Raw genomic sequence first — 19262 nt, 5'->3', positions numbered from 1 at the left:
CCAAATAGATTTCACTAGTGTAAAAATGATTTGGGTCCATTCAGGATTCAAATACATCATATAAAATATATATTATAAGGTGGGTTGGATTTAGATCTATTTGAGATATAAATGGATCTCATTGATATTTAATATTGGGTAGATAGGATTTAGGCCCAAATGAATATCATCAATATATATAATTATATATAAGAGAATAGATTAGATTTTGAATCTATAGATCCAATGAAATGCAAATGGATCTCAATTAATACACTCTCAATCTCATCCCACATAACCCCATCACATCTCACCTAACCATCATTCATCACCCTATAGCTACACCCTACACCCCTTTTTCCCTTACCTACAATATACCCCTACTCTCTCCCCATGCCCATAAAAAGCACCCCTCCCCTCACTCTCCATAATCCCAAGGGCCTCTCTCCCTTTCACACACTCTCATCTCTCTCTTTTTTCTCTTTAGGGTGACCACCCTCACTCAGCTCTTTTGATGAACAAACTTGAAACTTCATGCATACCAAACACGTACCCAGTTGTGCTACCATTAGGTCATTATTGGATTAGTTGGCTGGATAGAATTTGAACATGATTATATAAATTATTTAAATTTTAATAAATACTTAATTTTCATATTGATTAGTATTTTTGTTTTATATTAGGAAAGTCAAAGAGTTCAAACTTCCTATATCATCGTAATCAATAGACTTTTTTATATTAAATACATTTTGTTGACAGCCCTGCGGTCAAACTCATGTCACGAGTTACAATGATAAAATGGTAAATTTAAAACATGAGTTAATGTTAACCCATAAACAACCCAACGTTAATTCGTGACCAAGTAAAAACCTTGGTGTGAATTTGCAACTCCCAAACTTTTGGTGTATGAATTAGTCCCAAAAGTTTGGGGGTATTTGAAAATTTCCCTAGGATTTAAGATATGATAGAATAGGATTGGGATAGGATAAACCATTGGGTTACGCATCCAACAAAATCATCCGAACAAGAAAAAACATAAAGTACATGGAGGGGGAGAACGGAAAGGACAATAACCATAAAGAACAATGAATTTATTATTCGTCAGAGCAGATTGAATAGCATCATGACAGGATCTCGTTCAATTTCGGCATCTGCTAGTAAGTAACATCAGCATGGCAAGAGAAGCTCAAAAGTACAAGCACGTGGAGGTCAGTGTATTTGCTGAATTTCAGTTGAGCAATTGAAGTGCATATTGGATGCAAAAAATGCATTATTGTCAAGTGTTGTTATGGTACACAAGAGGGGTCCTGTGCCAAGCTGAAGGTCCAGGTTCGAATCCCTCTGCCACATAGGGCTTAAGAGATATCTGGTAGGGGTCTGCCTAACCCCAGCTTGCCTTTCAAAAACAAAAACAAAAAAACAAATCAATCAAGATTGTAGAAGCATCTCGCAAATCAGAGAAAGCTTATCCAGCAAAACTTTTAGAAGTTCCAAGTTTGTTCCTCGATGCAACCTTGCATTTATCGCCACCACATGCGCCCTTGTTGTCTCTGCCCTTGCATGCGCCTGCACAAGTTAAATTTACCAATCAACTAAAATGGGCATCTTCAAGTTGAAACGAAACACTACTAACGACAGGGCACCTGAAAAGTTTAATCTGTCTGCCAGCAGTCACATGGATTCGGCTGCAGATACGAGGCCATTTTTATAAAGTTTTCAATATGACTAGTATATAAGGGGAAGCTATACAGGGCCCAAAATGAAGTATTCCTGTGACATAGTTTGCCAGTGTTCCCATATCATGTACAAATTGCATGTCTATGCATGGTGCATGAATGCTTACAGCATTAATTAAACAGATTTTTTTTCACGTTTCATAAAGGCCACAAAGAGTATGAAATTACCGCTGGTGCTCCTTGGAACGTTCGATGAATTCCTTGGAAATATCACGCCCGTGATAAGAAGCTAGAACAGGCCTTATATCAGCTGGTCTATGCCTGGCTACATCTACAGTCCAAAAATAGGATGTCAATTCCGCAAGACATGCTAGCTGGTTCATACTTATAATGAATGTCTGTCTGCATATGTGCATGTGCTTCATGTTTGATGGATATGCAACGAATCCGGATCAGGTGCAATCACATGGCACAAAATTTGTGCATTAAGCACCTGATTGCCTTCCATCAGGCCTTGGGCCCCACAACTGACAGGCCCTGTCCCCAAGAAGGAGGCTGATCAGGTGCTTAATGCACAAATATTTGTGCAATCGTATGGCACCTGATCTTTTCACATATGCAACACCATGGATATCGATGCAACATTAACAAATTAAGAGACACTTCATCTACCTAGCAAGGCAGAATTGCAAATGCATAAGAGCTTTAACATGGTTGGACTTAACCATATCAGACAGTCATCAAGCATGACAGGCTATAAGGACCATAACTTATTGGAGAAGGTGCACGGGTTTAGGATCACGATGTTGGACCAGGCAAAGGTTGGGGAGGGTGGGATGACATGATCTAAAATACAAATATAAAAAAGAACATATTAAAATATGCTTCAAAGAGAAGTTCACAAACGAACGATTGAATGGAGAATAGAAAGCTTACATTCAAGGAATGGTATCAGATCCAAAAGTGCTGTATCATCTGCTTCAAGCTTCCATGGCTTAATTTGGATAGAATTTTCTGGTTGAAGACAACTTTCAAGTGCATGGCCGCTTATGTACATTACTCGTGAAGGATCTCTATTCAACTTCGATAGGTCCTGTATGTAGCAAACCATTCCAGGAGCAAAAATAATCTTATCATACAACCAAATATCTTGGTGGCAATAAACTTTAAAAAATAATAATAATGACAAACAAAAAATGCATTGTTATAGTCATTTTTTGCATGCAAATAATTGCAATTATTACAAATGATATAGTTCCTTTTCTTTTTCAAGGAAACATAACTTTCAAGTACCAATAAAAAGAAATGAACGACAAGCAGTCCCCACAGACAAAATACAATGAGAGAACAGAATAGGTACGAGAATTTCAATCTATAGAAGAAACCCTGTCCATGTTAGAAGTGGAATCTGGCTACTCGAAAAATGCAAAATAGATTAATTGAGGGTGGTACAAAACACTGTTATTCTGCCCCAGCCAGATAAGCCACCACAAAGTGAGTGCCTCAACCTCCATAAAATGACCCTTTTTTTAACCATGTGAACACCAATTTGCCAATGTAAAGCCAAATTTTGGCAATTTGGGGGAGTCAAGACTAAAGACACTATCCTTGAAAAATAATGACCCTTTTGGTTAGAGGCCTCATTCCAAACAGCCTTTTTTGGTAAAAAGAAGCACCCTGGGTGTACATCAGATGGATACTCCAATTCTACTCCCATACCATATCCGTTTATATATTAGTCATTTAGTCATAAAACAACAACTTTGTATAAATGGCTCTGTCCTCTATCCACGACCATATCCATGTGACAAATCTAACTGAGAATAATAACGAGCACACTGAGATCTCATTTGTTCTGTTAGAATCCCAAACCATCATGACAGCCATTTTTTATAAAGTCCAATAGCTGAGATAGTGTCACATAATCTCCATCCACTCCATAAGTCTCTACTAGAGTGACATTACACATTAGCACTACATCCTACCATCTTCTGCCAAATATGGTCTCACAAGCAGGTCCAGCGTTCCCTGAAGAGTGTATATAGAGGGTAACCTAGGTACAAGAGCATCAACCGCATCCCAAGGATCTGTCCAAAAATTGGTCAGCCTGCCATTACCAATTTTTAAACTAATTCTAACCTAGAAATCCTCATTCAAACCTACCCATCATTTCCAAATCCCAGGCCATTCCACTTGGTGTTGGTCAGCAATTGCTAAGGAGGCCGCTTGTGAATGCTCACGCATGATAGGATTAACCACCAGCTATCACCATCTCCATATAGTTAGCAATTGCTAAGGAGACCCACCAGCTATCACCATCTCCATATAGTTAGCAATTGCTAAGGAGACCCACCAGCAAATGCTTAGGCATAATAGGATTGACCACCACCAGCACCCTTTCTCTTTGTGAAACATCCAGCTCCTTTCATAACAAAGAGGGAAGCCATCTTCAACCTCCTTTCCACATTCTTAGGGATATTGATGGTGTTCTTGGATAGACGAGAAAAGAAGTCATAGAGAGAAAATGCTACTGGAGGCTTCTTTCTCACCCACGGGTTCACCATTTTGGACAAACAAATCAAGGAGAAAAAAGAAAAAGCTCACCACATGGTGTGCGACTTTTCCAAGCTTAAAAGGAAGTTATTTTGAATACTTGAAAGGGAAATGAATACTTGAAATAACATGTTTTATGAGACCAGCCCTTTCTGCCAAGTTAGGCAGATTAGGCATATTTGATAATATATTTACTGTATTGCCATATAAAAATTGCATGCTTACAGATGTGATATTGAGTTAGCATATAATTTCCTCTAGAGGATCTACATTACCCATGATTTAGTAGCTTTTAAAGGGATTTCTGAGGTTGACTAGTTAAATAGGTGGGAAAGGAGCCTGAGAGGATCATAACTTGGCGATTTACACTGTTGGGGCCTTCTGCAGGGGCTCTTGGTAGTCTTAATGAGGTTCTCAACTTCCAAGAGTGGGTGCTCTCCCTTCCATGGATGGATGTTCAGCAAGGTTAAGAGAGGAACTGACCAAGGCACCAACAATTCAATAGCATCAGTTCTCAGCTTCTGTACAAAACATAAAGCAGTTCTTGAAATACCATGAGTGTTACAGTTGTTCAGTGACTTCAGTCATTATTGGAATAAACAAAACATTATATGGTCAGCCTCTGTCCCCTTTGTGTCATATAATTGGAATATACAGAAGACTACAGTCAGCCTCTATTCCCTTTGAACCCTATATTAACTTCAAGTAGAAATTTGATTTTACCCTCTAGGAATATATAAATAAGCAGAAAGAAGATAAGTACAACAATGGATCCTAGATAATAGTTCATTCTCCAACAAAAGGGTTTTAAAATAAATCAGCCCCAAACTCACCCTGTAATGCTTTCCGTCAACATATCTTGTTGCAGCTCTTGAAAGTCTATATCGTATACAGCCTTTCCCATCCAATCTCTCAATGATTGGATCAACATACTGTAGAAGGAAACAAAGTAACTCATGATCTCGAGAAAAAACTATAGCCTCAAATAAAAAAAATCAACTCAGATATTACCATGTTCAACTGGTCTGAATAAACAACTATTTCATAAAATTGTGCTAGATGTTCCAGGAAGGCATCAACTCCAGGTCTTTTGAATGTTCTCCAGCCTCTCTCACGCTACATGGAAAAAGAATATTTTGGTTACCTTTATACTACTAATGATGTCTATTACATAAAACTTAAGTGAAAATCATATACAATATGTGAGGCCGTAAGTAGAGAAGAAGACAAAATTGATTAGAAGAAAATGGTAAAAAGAATGCATCTCCTAAGAAAAACAAGAGATGAAACACGTTTCTGTGTGAGACATAAAGAGGCATTTTAATTGTAACATCTTCCAGTTACTATGTGAGACAAGAAAGAGATTTTAATTCTAAGTACTTTGTTGGACAGAAAGGACTGAGATTTCATAGGCAGGGAATAGTGGCTGCATGGATGAACATCTTAATTCGAAAAGATGAAGCTTAATAGTTTTCTTTTCTCAAATTCCTCTCTACTTTATTTCCTTTTTTCTGTTGATGGGTTAGCGTGGTCTATCATTACATGCACCGCTAAGAAAATCAAATGCAAAAAAATGACTGTTTAGACAAATATATTGATATTTTCTCCTATATGGATTCCTCCAAAACATTATCTTGGAAATGCAGAAATGGTACATGGTGTCCATCTTAATCTTATACCAAATATTGAAGCAGATACCACTTCAAGCAACCAATGGAGGGGGAAATGGATAGAACACGAACCATTAATGAAAAGTAACAGCACCAATGCAACATGTTACCTTCCAATCAGAATATATCATTGTTTCATTAAGATCTAGCACTAATGTGAAGACATGTTGTTCTTGTGGAAGCAGATCTGGAAGAAGTTTTTCTGAGGATGGATCCGTGAATCCCTGTTGCAGAGCATGACAAATTTACAGGTCTCATAAATCATCTTTTCATGCACTAAATAGCTGCAAATATCATGAACTCTCTCACCTTAACATGCTCGTCAATTGACCTCCTAACATCCATATATAACTCTACGCATTTAGCAGGCACTGTAATAAAAGCAAAAGAAATTACTGACAGAAAAGACAGGAAATATAATTCTTCATAGAGATAAATGCAGCACATAAATTCATACCACGGATAACATGAAGGGAAAGAGAAACGTGTTTGGAATGTGTTTTGCATAGGAAATGCATTTCACCATTTTGGGCATGTTTGCAATGCCATGTGATTCTTGGATTTTCTCAAGATTTTGTGATAGTAAATCACAATATCAACACTTTTCTCAAGGTTAGTGAAACATGAGAAAAGTACAAGTTGTGATTGTGATTGCCAGCTGTGATTGTTTTTGCCTTGGACCTTGTGAAACTTGGTCACAAGATTAACCCTGTAACCAACAAACACACATTCTACTTTCTCAGCTGTGATTTTTCATCCCCACCTGTGACCAAAGCAAACATACCCTTTCGGTTTATTTTTGCCACAAGCTTCCAGAACATCAAGTTTAATGTTTCATAAAGAGTCTCCCAAAAACACATTCCCCACATATAGGACAAGCTTCCAGTAACCCTGGTTCACACTGCAAGTACTATATTCAGTCAATTTTAATCAACTTATAGTATCTCGGATCCCATGTTGGGCAAAGGATCATAATGGCTTTTTGTAGTAGTGGGAAATGTTGAAGAGTTCTATTTTCTTCTGGCTGTTTCTGACAGAACTCCATAGAGAAATAGGTTGCAAACAGATGGTGCACTGCAGAGCTCTCTCAAATTCAATATCATGAAGCTTTTGAACCTTCAGCTTCTTCCATAACTTCCAATAGTTGGTTGAGTACATGAAAAGTAGCTAATCGTTTTGTGACAAAAGATAAACACCTAAAGCGCAACTCATACTTCATTTTGGGAAGATGTACTTATTCTACTCTGTTTTTCTTCCAATGGGCAATCAACATACTCAGACAACAATCACACCTTTGCCATAAGAGCCTCACTAGTAGTGGCGTGTGGACATGAATCGTAACCACAGGATGGCCGACTAGAGAACTCAATTATCTTGATTCAGTCTAATTTCCTCCGTCACAGGGGCGGAACCAAGGGGTAACGGGCAGAGGCCTCCATCAATGGCTGATGCATACATGCTCTTGGTTTTTTTAGGACTTTTTTTGGAGAATATGCTCTTGGTTAGAATCGAAAGATGATAAATTTAGTATTGTAGGGGAAAATGATAAAGGAGACTACATATGTTCATATGGGAAATGTGCTCTATAATGGTAGAAGTATTACATTGAGGGACTGATTCTTTCTCAAAATGTATCATGCTTTGGCTACTTGATCCTCAGTCCTCAATGCTTTCTCTAAACAAAATGTTGGTTCATATCATATGACAATATCGCCTCATTCTCAATGGTTTGGCTACTTGATCATTGAAGTCTACCTTCCTCTGAATTGCTTAATGTGTTGGTTAATGTTAAAAGAAGAACAATGTTAATGAGATTTTATAGTTATCTTAGATGACAATTTTCAGATAATGTCTGCCTAGTAGTTGCTAGAGAACATACCAAAGTCCAATCAACCCATATGGATGTATATCTTACCTATACCCAGACCCTGATCCAAACCCAAATGAAAGTGGATCATGAGATTTGCTTGGAGTTTGGAATTTAGCTTGTTTAAGTAGAGGAGACTAATTAATTAAGTTGGGCTTCACTCAGTTATGTAAATAAGTTCTCTAAATTAATTAAGTAGAGGAGTCTAATTCAATTGCTTAATGTGTGTGTGTGTGTGTGTGTGTGTGTGTGTGTGTGTGTGTGTGTGTGTGGCCCCTGCTCCATCCTGTAGTATAGACATGCAGAAATATGTGTTTATTATAGATGAGGAATTTCATCAAGGTGTTTTTCAATTTAGAGAAGTTCTGAGTTAACACAGAAGTCTTACCACATTAATTAGTGTAATATGCATAAAACACTAACTGCTAACTCACTTGGAGACTAACTCAACATTTCTCCCCCAAAAATGCTTCTGCATTTATAAATGATTTTATTCCTAGTTTCAAGATAAAATGTATTTTAAGAATGCAATTTTTTTATAGTTGTCCACCAAAAATGTCAGCTAAGCATTAGACAAGTCCGACTTAATTTTCTCATATTTGTGCTACAAATTGATGATATTAATGCCTACCCTTTTTCCATCCAACACTAAATATAAATCTGTTGTAAAATGAAAGTTTATAGCAGTATAACGTGTTATTCTCTCTTCTTCTTCCCGTCTTTGACATGGGGAGGAGATAATATTGCAGATCCAGGTAAAGTTAGCTGTCAAACATATCTAAAACATCTAGCAATCTAGCATATTAGGATAATTGACAAAACTTCGCACAAGCAAAGTATTAAGTCTGCCAATCAGTTCTAAGTTAACTAGTTCTAAATGTTTCCAAAGCTTTAACATATTAAAAATTTACCATTAAATTTTCATAACAGTAGAAAATATCAGCAATTTCCAATGTAATGTGAGATTATAATGAAAACTTTTTCAAGTCAAACGAAGTGCTATGATTCGCACCAAAATGCTTTGCTACAAACATTAGTATACCTTTTTCTTTCTTTCCCCCTTTTCAGTTCCTTGATTCGTGCCAAAATGCCTTGCTACTAACATCAGAAGACCATTTTCCTTCTTTCCCCTTTTCCAAATCAACAACAACAACAACTACGCCTTCATCCCAAACAATTGGGGTTGGCGATATGAACCAACAAAGAAAATCATTCTGGATCTGCCACATGAATCCTTCTCCTCCAATCATTTCTATCCAATGCCATGTCCTCGGTGAGGTTCAAAGCATTCATATCCTTTCCTATCATCTCCATCCAAGTCTTCCTAGGCCTACCCCGACCTCTTTTAACTAATATATTTTCCCACTTCTAACTGGAGCATCATTAGGCCTTCGCCGAATATGTCCAAACCACCGTAAATGATTCTCTCTCATCTTATTTTCAATGGGTGCAACGCCTACCTTCTTACGTATCTCCTCGTTCCGAATCTTATCTTTTATTGTATTTCCACACATCCATCTAAGCATACTCATCTCAGCTACACTCATTTTTTGAATATGATGTCTCTTGGCAGCCCAACATTCTGTACCATATAGTAAAGCGGGCCTAATAGTCGTCCTATAAAACTTTCCCCTTTTCCAATTCCTTAATTCAAAATTGTTATCTTCCTGACATTATCCTAAAAAGAGAAAATTTCCATAAATTCTCCAGTGAAATTTCTCATCCATTGACAATGTTCGATATAGTTGTATTACTTGTTACCCTTGTCCTTAACCAGTTTTCAGACTGCAAAAGTCTATGTCACATGGAACCGTCTGTGGATACAGGGATAAGGCCATTTTTATGAAATTTCCAATGTGTCTAACATATAAAGGGATACGGAAAAGGATTCAAAATGGAGAATCCATGTGACAGGCAAAAAGAGATCTTTGTTTCCCCAGTTCCCCCTTCTCAAACCTTTCAGGTTGATTCAGATATTGATCAGCCTCATAAACCTATAGCAAGAACCATGTGTAAACATTACTTCCCATTGAAGTAATCATAGGCTGCTAGTTTATCACTGTTTCCCAGATTTCACTTCTAGGATTGGAAGAGAATAACACAGAATTGTGTATAAACGCAAATTATTGAAGCAGTAAGGAGGCTTGACTTAATAGTCCGAGAGAGCCCAGCACTTATGCTAAGCCATTCATCTAATGGATCTGAATTGGCCCAGCAAGAGATATGGTCTATTAGCTTACATCTACTTTACTCAAGTAGGGCTGGGCTTTTTTAGTTGATAGTCTAGTTTAGCAGACATGCCTTTCATTATAGCAATTACCTTATGTCAAGTGAGTAGGGGTGTGTGGTACAGCAAGAGTACGAGACATGTTACAATTTTTTAAGGTGTATGTGTGTGTTCTTGCCTACACATGTATATGTACTGAAGAAAAGAACCAGAAAAAATGTAAAACACATAATATGTGCAAATAATGCGATATACAAATAATATTGCATATAAAATGTCGATTGAACTACCCAACAGTACCTGCACCAGCACAGTAACACCAACCACTTTGAAGGTCCACGTGATATAGGTGTTACAAATTATTCATGCAGATTTCAGACAAGTCAAAAAGGCACATCTAGAGACAGAAGAAAAACAACCATGTCCATACACACACAATGTCATAACATGCCCATCATAATCACATAATCATTTTTGTTGTGGAGTCACCTCTTCTCTCCCACCCGACAACCCCTTACATGTTCCCTGCCACACACAGTATGATAGTTTGGCTTCCTAGAAAAGGCTAGCGCAAGAATATGCACGAAAACTACATGGTACTTAACAGTTCAAATCCATAAATAAGGACCATGAGCACATAGGAATTCATCGAGTTATCAGTATCCTTAACATAATAATTAAATTTGATAGTCAAAGAATCACCTGTCATAGCAGCTGAATAAAGGAGAGCTTGAATTTTCTGCTCCACAGAAAAACAGAAAGGTTTCATTCCATTAAGATGAAAATCATGAAGGGCAAAAAAAATGCAACGATAAACTGTAAGCTACAAATGAACAATGAACAAAAAGCAGATGAAGAAATTAAAATCCCTAGGAACAGTTCATGTACACAGCCTTGTTTTCCAGAAAGCTACCTGGATAGCTATCAGATGGCTGTCAGATTCCTTGGAATGCAAGGATCTTCAACATGCCAAATTATATAATCTTGTAATCATTAGGTTTGGAACCAGAACCAGTTTAAAGAGTTATTAGCACAATTAGGAGCATGCAATGTGTTGACAAGTGTAAGTTGTGTAATATGTAAATGTATCATATGTATTCTTTCAGTTTTTGCGCTATCATCACTCATGCTTGTCCATAGGATTATTTATGAAGGGCATTTTTGTATATTAGCAAGAAGTTAGATAGTCAACTCTTTTTGCTGCGAGTATTATCTGAGCATTGGAATTGCTACTTTCTGGTGGTAGTATTCTTGTAAAACAATTTTTTTGGATGCCTATCGTCAATCCTTGGTCTCAATGTTGACACTCTTGTGTGCTGCCTTCTTTTGGCCTGCAGCTTTACAGAATTTCTCTAGTACACAACATACCTGATACTTGTATAGCTGAAGTTGAGTGTTTGTGCAGGATCTAAAATTTTGTAGTTGGGGGTTTGGGATGTTGGAAGGGGTGGTTTGTAGAATGTTATTGACTTCTGTTAAGTGTGGTCATTGGTGGAGGTCATTTGCAGGTTGTCATTGAGGCACACTATAGCAGATATCTTGCTTGGATTTGTGGCTAAGTGATATGCAGATTTCTTGGATATTGTTTGGTTGTAATTGTCGTCTTTGTGTGGCTTCCATTAAATTGCAGTTGGGGTTGGAGTGATATGGAGGGTAACGATTTTGGAGTTTTTAGGTGGAAAATGGAAGATATGAAAGATTAAAAAGTGGCATGAGCTTTCTTCATTGCTTCTACTGTAAAAAGCTTGGTCATATGAATAAGGCTTGCCCTGTGTTGAAGAAAAAAGAACAATGGGACCTTCATTGTTTCTTGTGCTGGAGAAGTTGATAAGCCCAAGAATACTTTGTCATTTGAGACCAATGCTCATTGTACTTCTTGTACAGGAAACTCTTCACATCTTTGATCTGCTGCTCAACCTCTTAGTCTGGTGATATTGTCTCTTCTTCTTCTGTAGCTCATTCTAACCCTTTTGGTAGTCCTTGCGGGTATTCTAAGTATTTCTACAGGTTGGTTAATAGACTCCGGTGCATCATGTCACATGACCACACAAGAGTCTATTTTGACTAACTATCATCATTGTAATGGCTCATTTCGCTGCTGATGGGTCCTCTATGTCTCTGTCCAAGGTTGGAATCATTACTTTCATGTCTTGTCTTGGGAACAACTTGAATATCTCGCAAGTTTTTCATGTCCCTTCTTTAGCTATGAATCATATATCTGTTGGTCAAATCATTAGACATAATTGCAATGTAATCTTTTCTCCTGTGGATTGTGTTGTGCAGGATTATCTTTCAGGAAGGAGGATTGAAATTGGCCATAGACTCGTTAGATTTAAGTTGCCAAAAGAGACTTGGAGATGGTTTAAGAGCAGAAGTTTTGGATGAGTCTATGTTGTGGCATTAATGACTTGGGCACATTTATAGTTCTAGACTGCACTATCTTGTGTCGTCGAACAGTTTGGGTGGATCTAAAATTTGTGTTAGATCATGTAAAGGAATGTGAGAGAGGCTGGCAAAAAGTCATGACATTCTATTTGGATCCAAAGATATCGATGTAGTCAAAGCACCGACTAGACGCCTATGTCACAGGGACTCGGCCAACTGGGTGCCGCACCCACATCGACGTGACGCAATGCAGGTGCGCGTGCGGGTGCGGTCAACCTGACCCTGGGTGCGGTCAGCGCACCCAGGGTCATTTATGTCCAACTTTTGGACTTTATATATATATATATATATATTATATATTTTTGCCGCACCCCCATACCCAAGTTTTTTCAAAGTGTCGCACCCCCACACCCGCACCCATGTGACATAGCTAGACGCCTAAGTCACTGGGACTCGGCAAAGCAGGTGCCGCCCCGCGTCGACGCGACGCGGGTGCGGGTGCGGCACCCAGTGCAGTCAACACGACGTTGGGTGCAGTCAACGCACCTAGGGTCATTTTCGTCCAATTTTTTAACGTAAAAAAATTATGTTGTCCGATCAAAAGGGGTTGTGAAAGAGGATTAGGGCAAAAAAAATTTGCCCTAATCCTCTCCTCTAATCTCCTCTCCCGCGCAGCTCCACTCTCTCGCTCGCCTACTCTCCTCTCGAAGTCTCGCAGGGGAGCCCGACACCACCTCCTCCTCACCCTCGTCGCAGGTACCCTCTTGCTCTCTCTCTCGCTCTCTTGTTGGGTCGGCAGGGGAGGGGCCGAGCCCCCCTGCTCCCTCTCACTCTCTTGTTGGGTCGACAGGGGAGGGGTTGAGGCCCCCTGCTCCCTTCATCTCCTCTCTGACTGCCTCTGCTCTCCGTCAACCCCTACGTCGTCGTCGCCCCCGATCGCTCCAGGTATGCCCCCGACTCCCTCTGCTCTCCTCCTCTCCTCTCCTCTCCTCTCCGTCTTCCCTCTCTCCCTCTTAGAACGTCGGGGTCTCCGTGCGCACAACTTATGCTTTTTTGGGTCTTTGTGTTTGCTTTCCCTTTGCTGCAGCGGAATCATGTCCCTACTCGGTGTTAACGGCTCAACTGCAAGGTTCTTTGTGCATCTTGCCAGAGGGCTTGGACATGCGGTTTGGCAGGACACACTGCAGCATTCTGTCATTGTTGGTCCCCTTGCCGCTATGTGGGCTTTCGGATGTTCAGTATGTGTTGGCTCAGGTGGGGAGTTGAAACAGCTCTTCTTCCTGCACTGATATTTTCAATGTCGGAATCCTGCAAATAGTTATATGCTTGTCTCAAAGATTAAGCCATGCATGTGTAAGTATGAACTAATTCAAACTGTGAAAATGTAAATGGTTCATTAAAACATTTTCTTTAACTGATAACTGATAAAACTTAAAAATTATAATTAATATATATATATATATTTTTTTTTTTTTGCCGCACCCCCGCACCCAAGGTTTTTGAAAGTGCTGCACCCCCGTACCCGCACCCATGTGACATAGCTAGACGCCTAGGTTTAAAAAAAATGGCCCTTTTTTTTTACTCGGTGCCTAACCGCGATGGCAAGAAAGTCTTTTTTTTCTTTTTAATACGAAAAGACAAGAAGGGGAGGGGAGGGATATAAAATCCTTCCCCTCTTACTCTTTCGTTTTCTCTCTGCTCTCTCGATCTCTCTTCTCTCTCGATCACTTTTGCAGTCGCAACCTCATACGTTGTGTCGTCGCCCTCGTGCATCCTCCGGCATCATGTTCTTCTTCTTCTTCTTCTTCTTCTTCTTCTTCTTCTTCTTCTTCTTCTTCTTCTTCTTCTTCTTCTTCTTCTTCTTCTTCTTCTTCTTCTTGGTATGTATATATATAAGATCATGGTCAATCATTGCATTTGATGAGAATGTATACGGCAAAAAGAGCTATATACGTCAATCGTAACGCGCTTTGCCACTAGATTTTTTACTCTTCATAGCTTGTGTGAATCAAAAAAGGAGTTAAGATGTATGGTTCTTGGAGAGAAGTAGTTCAAGACTAATGTTGCAGCTAGTGTTGGTGGGAGGAGATGTTAAAGAATAATCCTGTAAACTAAATTCTAGAAAAGTGTAAGTGAAGCTTGCAGAATAATGGGTCATTTAGTTGAGGTGTTTCACTTGGTTGATAATGATGAAAAGCCGGCCATGAGATACATATATGAGAAGATGGATCGTGCAAAAGAGCAGATAAAGGTATATTATAATTTATAAGTTATTGAATTTATTAAATTAATTTCGTTGATTTTTTAAGCATTGATTTGTGGTACTAGCTCTTATAACTTGATAGGTAAACTTAAAGCACAAGGAAACATGATATGGTCCTATTTGGGAGATAATGAATAGAAGACGGGAACTACAATTGCATCAACCATTGTATGCAGCTGGATTATATTTTAATCCAGCAATATATTATGAGTATGAAAATATAGAGGCAAATCTTGAAATTAAAGGTGGAAAATATAAATGCATTGATCATATAATTTCAAACATTTAAGATCGAAGTGAGATTCATAACCAATTACGCAGTTATAGCAATTCTATTGGACCTTTTGGCATGGAGATGGCAAAATGAAAGAGAAAGGAGTATTTGCCAAGTAATTTAGTGTTACACTTTTTAATATATTATATAAAAATTATTGATTTATTATAATTACTTATCCATTTTATATTTTTTTATTTCATGGAGTGCTTATGGCATAGGGTGACCATAATTGCAAAAATTTGTTATTCGAGTTCTTGGCCTCACTTGCAGTGCTTCTAGTTGTGAGCGTAACAGGAGTACTTTTGAGAGGATAAGCAAAATTTTGAAATTACTTTTGTGAATCTTTTCAAATTACATATATATAATATATATTAACTTGAAGATTTTTATGCAGGAACATACAAAAAAAAGGAACAAATTATTGCACAAAAGGTTAAATGATTTAGTGTTTGTGTAATATAATAAATAATTGAGACAAAGATAAGAAGAAAGAATAAGCAAAAGAGACATCAACCCGATTATATTGAGGGAAGTAGATGAAAAAATGAGTGGCCAAGTGGTAATGACATGGTATATTATGATGTATCTATCACATGGTGCGATGTTGAAAAGGGAACTCGGGCATCGAAGGATCAAGAAGGTCCAATTACTCGTTCTACAAAGGGAAAGAGGAAGAAGAGCGGGTATTCTAGGAAAGGAAAATGAAAGAAAGTTATGAGAGTTGAAGAAGAAGAAGAAGCTAGTTTTGATTCTTATGAAGAAACTGAAGAAGGGCAATATGTTAAAGACCAAGATGATTCTGATAATGATGGACTTGCATCTTCATCGTGTCATTCTCATGAATAGCTTTCTTCTTTTCCTTATCATCATTTGGGATATATATATATATATATACATATATATATACATATATATATATATTGGAGTCTTTGACTCCTTAAACTTGTATTGACTATTTTGGTGGACTTGACTATTTTGTTATTATTTGGGCTGATTTTGTAATATAATAGGTTTACTATGCATGATGATAGTGATATCATGTGTCACATGGGTGCGGGTGCGACACGGGTGCGGAGCAATTTCAAAAATTTTGTACACGGGGACACAGCTATATATATATATATATATATAACAATAATAAGATTTTAAATTTTAAAGCAAAAATAAAAAAGTAATTCTATTGAAGTAACAACACAAACTTACCAAAATATAACACATAAAGAAGGAGAAAGACGATTGAAGATCGATTTTTTTAGTTTTTATACGTCTTTTGCCCTAAAAATGGATAAAAATAGACTCGGTCAAAGTTGACCGAGTCCAAAATATGGAGGGACTCGGCCCTGGTGCGTTGACCGAGTCTGACACTTAGTTGATCGAGTCCGACACTTAGTTTACTGTGTCTGCGCCATGTCCAAAGCTGCACCCGTGTCGAGTACGGTCGATGCGGGTGTGTCGACCTTTTGGCCGAGTCTGTGTGACTTAGGTGATATCTTATACTTAAGCATTTGTTAACTTTATTTTAAGAATTCAAATTATGTTTAAATTGCATAGCTTTTGTTGTTTATTAATTCTTCTTAATTTTTGGGCAGGTTTTGTAATATAACAGGTTTACTATGCAGCTATGCTTCACGATAGAGTTATTTTGAACTTTATGCATTTGTTGATTAATTTTATGTTTGATACATCTTATTTGGGCAGGTTTTGTAATATGACATGTTTACTATACTTGACAATAGCAATATCCTATGCTTCGTGAATTTGTTGTTCGTTAATTTTATGTTGAATATATGTTCTTTGTTAGTTTTAGCACTTTGTTTTAAATTATTTGGTATTTGTTGATAGTTGTTTGCTTTGCTTATTCAATTGTTTTTAATATTTCAGCAGGTTTTGTAATGTTCAACATGTTTTTTTTTTACTTATTGGCGATTGATTTTACGTTGCATACATGTTTGTTACTAATTTTAGCAGTGCATTTGATTACATAGAGAGATAGAATCAAATAGAGCTTTCGACCTTTTTATTCGGATGTTTGGGGTCCTTCACCAATTTTGCCTAAGGGTAGTTCTAGCTATTTTGTTGCTTTTATTAATGATTACACTCGATTCACATGGATCTACTTTATGAAGAACATAAATGAGTTGTTTGAAATCTTTAAGAAATTTTGTGCTATGATTGAGACTCAATTTTCTGTCAAGATTAGAACCGTGATCAAAATGGTGTAGCTAAGAGTATATTAGGGGAGAGTATATTAGTCATGTATTTCAGAGGTTTTTTGCAAGAGAAAGGGATTATTCATCAAAAATCATGTATGTATACCCCTAAACAGAACGGTGTGGCTAAGAGGAAGAATAGACATTTTTTAAACCATAGTCACAAATATCGGCGATATTTTGAAATGTCGCGATATTATCACTGTAAATTCATCAAACAATAATATCATTAAAATATCGCTAATTTGATAACGCGATATTATCATGAGAATATCGTGATATTATCAAATAGTTTTACTGATTTTATTTATTTTTTACATTTTAAATGTGTTTTTCTTATTTCTTTTAACTGAAGGTCCATCCTATATCATTGAAAACCATAAATAAATCTAGACGCAGCACAACTCATTTAGCACATGCTTTTTATGACCTTAAGAAAAGGGGATATTTCATTAGTTTGTGTCTCTTAACAATGGCAACTATGACCTTAAGAAAAGGGGAAAAAAGGTGCAAGGGTCAGTAGAAAAGGGGCTAAATACCATATGTAGCTCTAGTGATATTTACTAAACAAAAAACTATAAATTTTCGGCTATTGACTAACATCAAGAGAAGAAGCCGCATCCTCTACAGTATAATTTGCAGATTCCCGCAATGCAGCTGTCTTCTTGTCTATTTCTTCCAAAGTATACGCTGCAAACATATGAAAAAGGTGTCATTGTAGAACATAATAATGTTAATTTCAAGTGGCATAGCATTGTACTCAATAACAAATACCAAACCTATATGCTGAAGCACTCAATTGATAAAAAACAGAGCAATTATCTCAACTACTGGTAGTCCTAAACAGGTTAGGGCGCCTATCAGAAGCCAACCGTATAAAACCAGCAAAATTTTGAAGCAACTACAAAAGGTGAGCAAGATTATGGGACGCTTACTTTTCCTCTATGAAGCTGCACCATAGGTGTTCTACAGTGGCATGATCCACAATAACTAGAATAAACAGAAGCTATTCCACATTAAACAGTTCTGCACCAAAATTAGGTGCAACGGTGATAGCAGGAAACAATGAATGTTGCAGCAAAACCAGCAAAATAGTATAAAATCTTAAGAGGTAACTCTCTGAGAAGTCAAAAGAAATATCCCAAGAGAATAAGTTTGTCTAAAGCAGAAAGAGAAACCCATACTACGGAACATTGCAAGTTTCGAGTGGTTGGCGTGATAAAACCCAGATTCCACATAGCAAGCAAATGGGAATAAAAGTACCAAGATTAAAAATCCAAACCAAATCGTTCAAATTGCCAAATAATAACAACAAACTATAACGAACACCCACCACCGATTGACAACCTAACGATCCAACACTCGAGAAGAAAGAAAAGAAAAGGTAAAGAAAATCGATTCAACCACCAAACCATCTCAACAGAAGGAATATAAGAACCAAAACAAAATCTCAGATTGGTGATCACATCAAATAAACCAAATTAACCAAGTCATGAATCCATATCAGAAAAAATATAGCTTCCATTCCACCAACTCTAATTCAAATTATCAAACAACGAAAAAAAAGTGACATTTCGAAAACACCCATCATTCTCAAACAAGCAAAACCACTCTAGCCTCCAAAGAAATGAATCGAAGAGCAATACCACAGACTCAGAAAAAGGGAGAAAACCACCACCCACCAGCAGTAGCATATCCAGCCAGAGCTACACAGGCTGTTACTGATCCCCATATCCCAAACTTGAGAAAACTCCATGGTTTCTTGTTATTGGCTTGTGTGGGTGGAGCCTGATCACCGAGATCAGCTGACCCAGAAGAAGAGTTGATGGGTTCCTCCACAGGAGAAGAAGAAGAGACATTTGCACGTAAAGAAGAAGCCCATAAGGCAGACAAGGGCCTGGATTTTGAGGGGTTCGGGAGGAGCCCAGGCTTCCTAACAAGAGCAGCCATCATTATAGTCACACCACCACAACAGAGCAGGAGGAGAGTCGGAGAGTGAGAGAGGCAAAATGGTCGTCTTATTCTTCTGAGGGTTTTGGGGGAGGTTTTGTAAAGGTAGTCGACTCCCTTTGGTTGCCCTTTTTTTTTGAGAATCCCAACATGCGGACCTCCTTGAATTGCGTTTATGGGTGGACCCGAATGTGGGACCCACTAA

General features: G+C 37.8%; 1 protein-coding gene across 2 annotated transcripts; it reads right to left on the bottom strand.

Annotated features, from left to right (window-relative positions):
- Positions 1-1049: 1049 nt before the first annotated feature.
- Positions 1050-19121, bottom strand: LOC149838374 (mitochondrial import inner membrane translocase subunit TIM50-like). Of its 2 annotated transcripts, XM_090006546.1 has the most exons (11): positions 18790-19121; positions 17709-17797; positions 10675-10711; positions 6188-6249; positions 5989-6102; positions 5220-5324; positions 5042-5140; positions 2592-2748; positions 1884-1986; positions 1493-1545; positions 1050-1375 (listed from the first exon to the last, which is right to left on the bottom strand). In XM_090006546.1, the coding sequence occupies exons 1-10, from the start codon at positions 19058-19060 to the stop codon at positions 1500-1502; spliced, it is 1083 nt and encodes a 360-aa protein (XP_089862672.1). In that variant the 5' UTR covers positions 19061-19121; the 3' UTR covers positions 1050-1375; positions 1493-1499. The 2 variants fall into 2 exon arrangements, with proteins under 2 accessions (XP_089862672.1, XP_089862671.1); XM_090006545.1 differs by having other exon boundaries at positions 1050-1545.
- Positions 19122-19262: the final 141 nt, after the last annotated feature.

Source organism: Nuphar pumila, chromosome 5 (assembly GCF_984573655.1).
Source record: "Nuphar pumila chromosome 5, dmNupPumi1.hap1.1, whole genome shotgun sequence".
Taxonomy (NCBI): Eukaryota; Viridiplantae; Streptophyta; class Magnoliopsida; order Nymphaeales; family Nymphaeaceae; genus Nuphar; species Nuphar pumila.
Note: the sequence above shows the minus strand (reverse complement) of the source record. Positions and strands in the feature narration are given on the sequence as shown.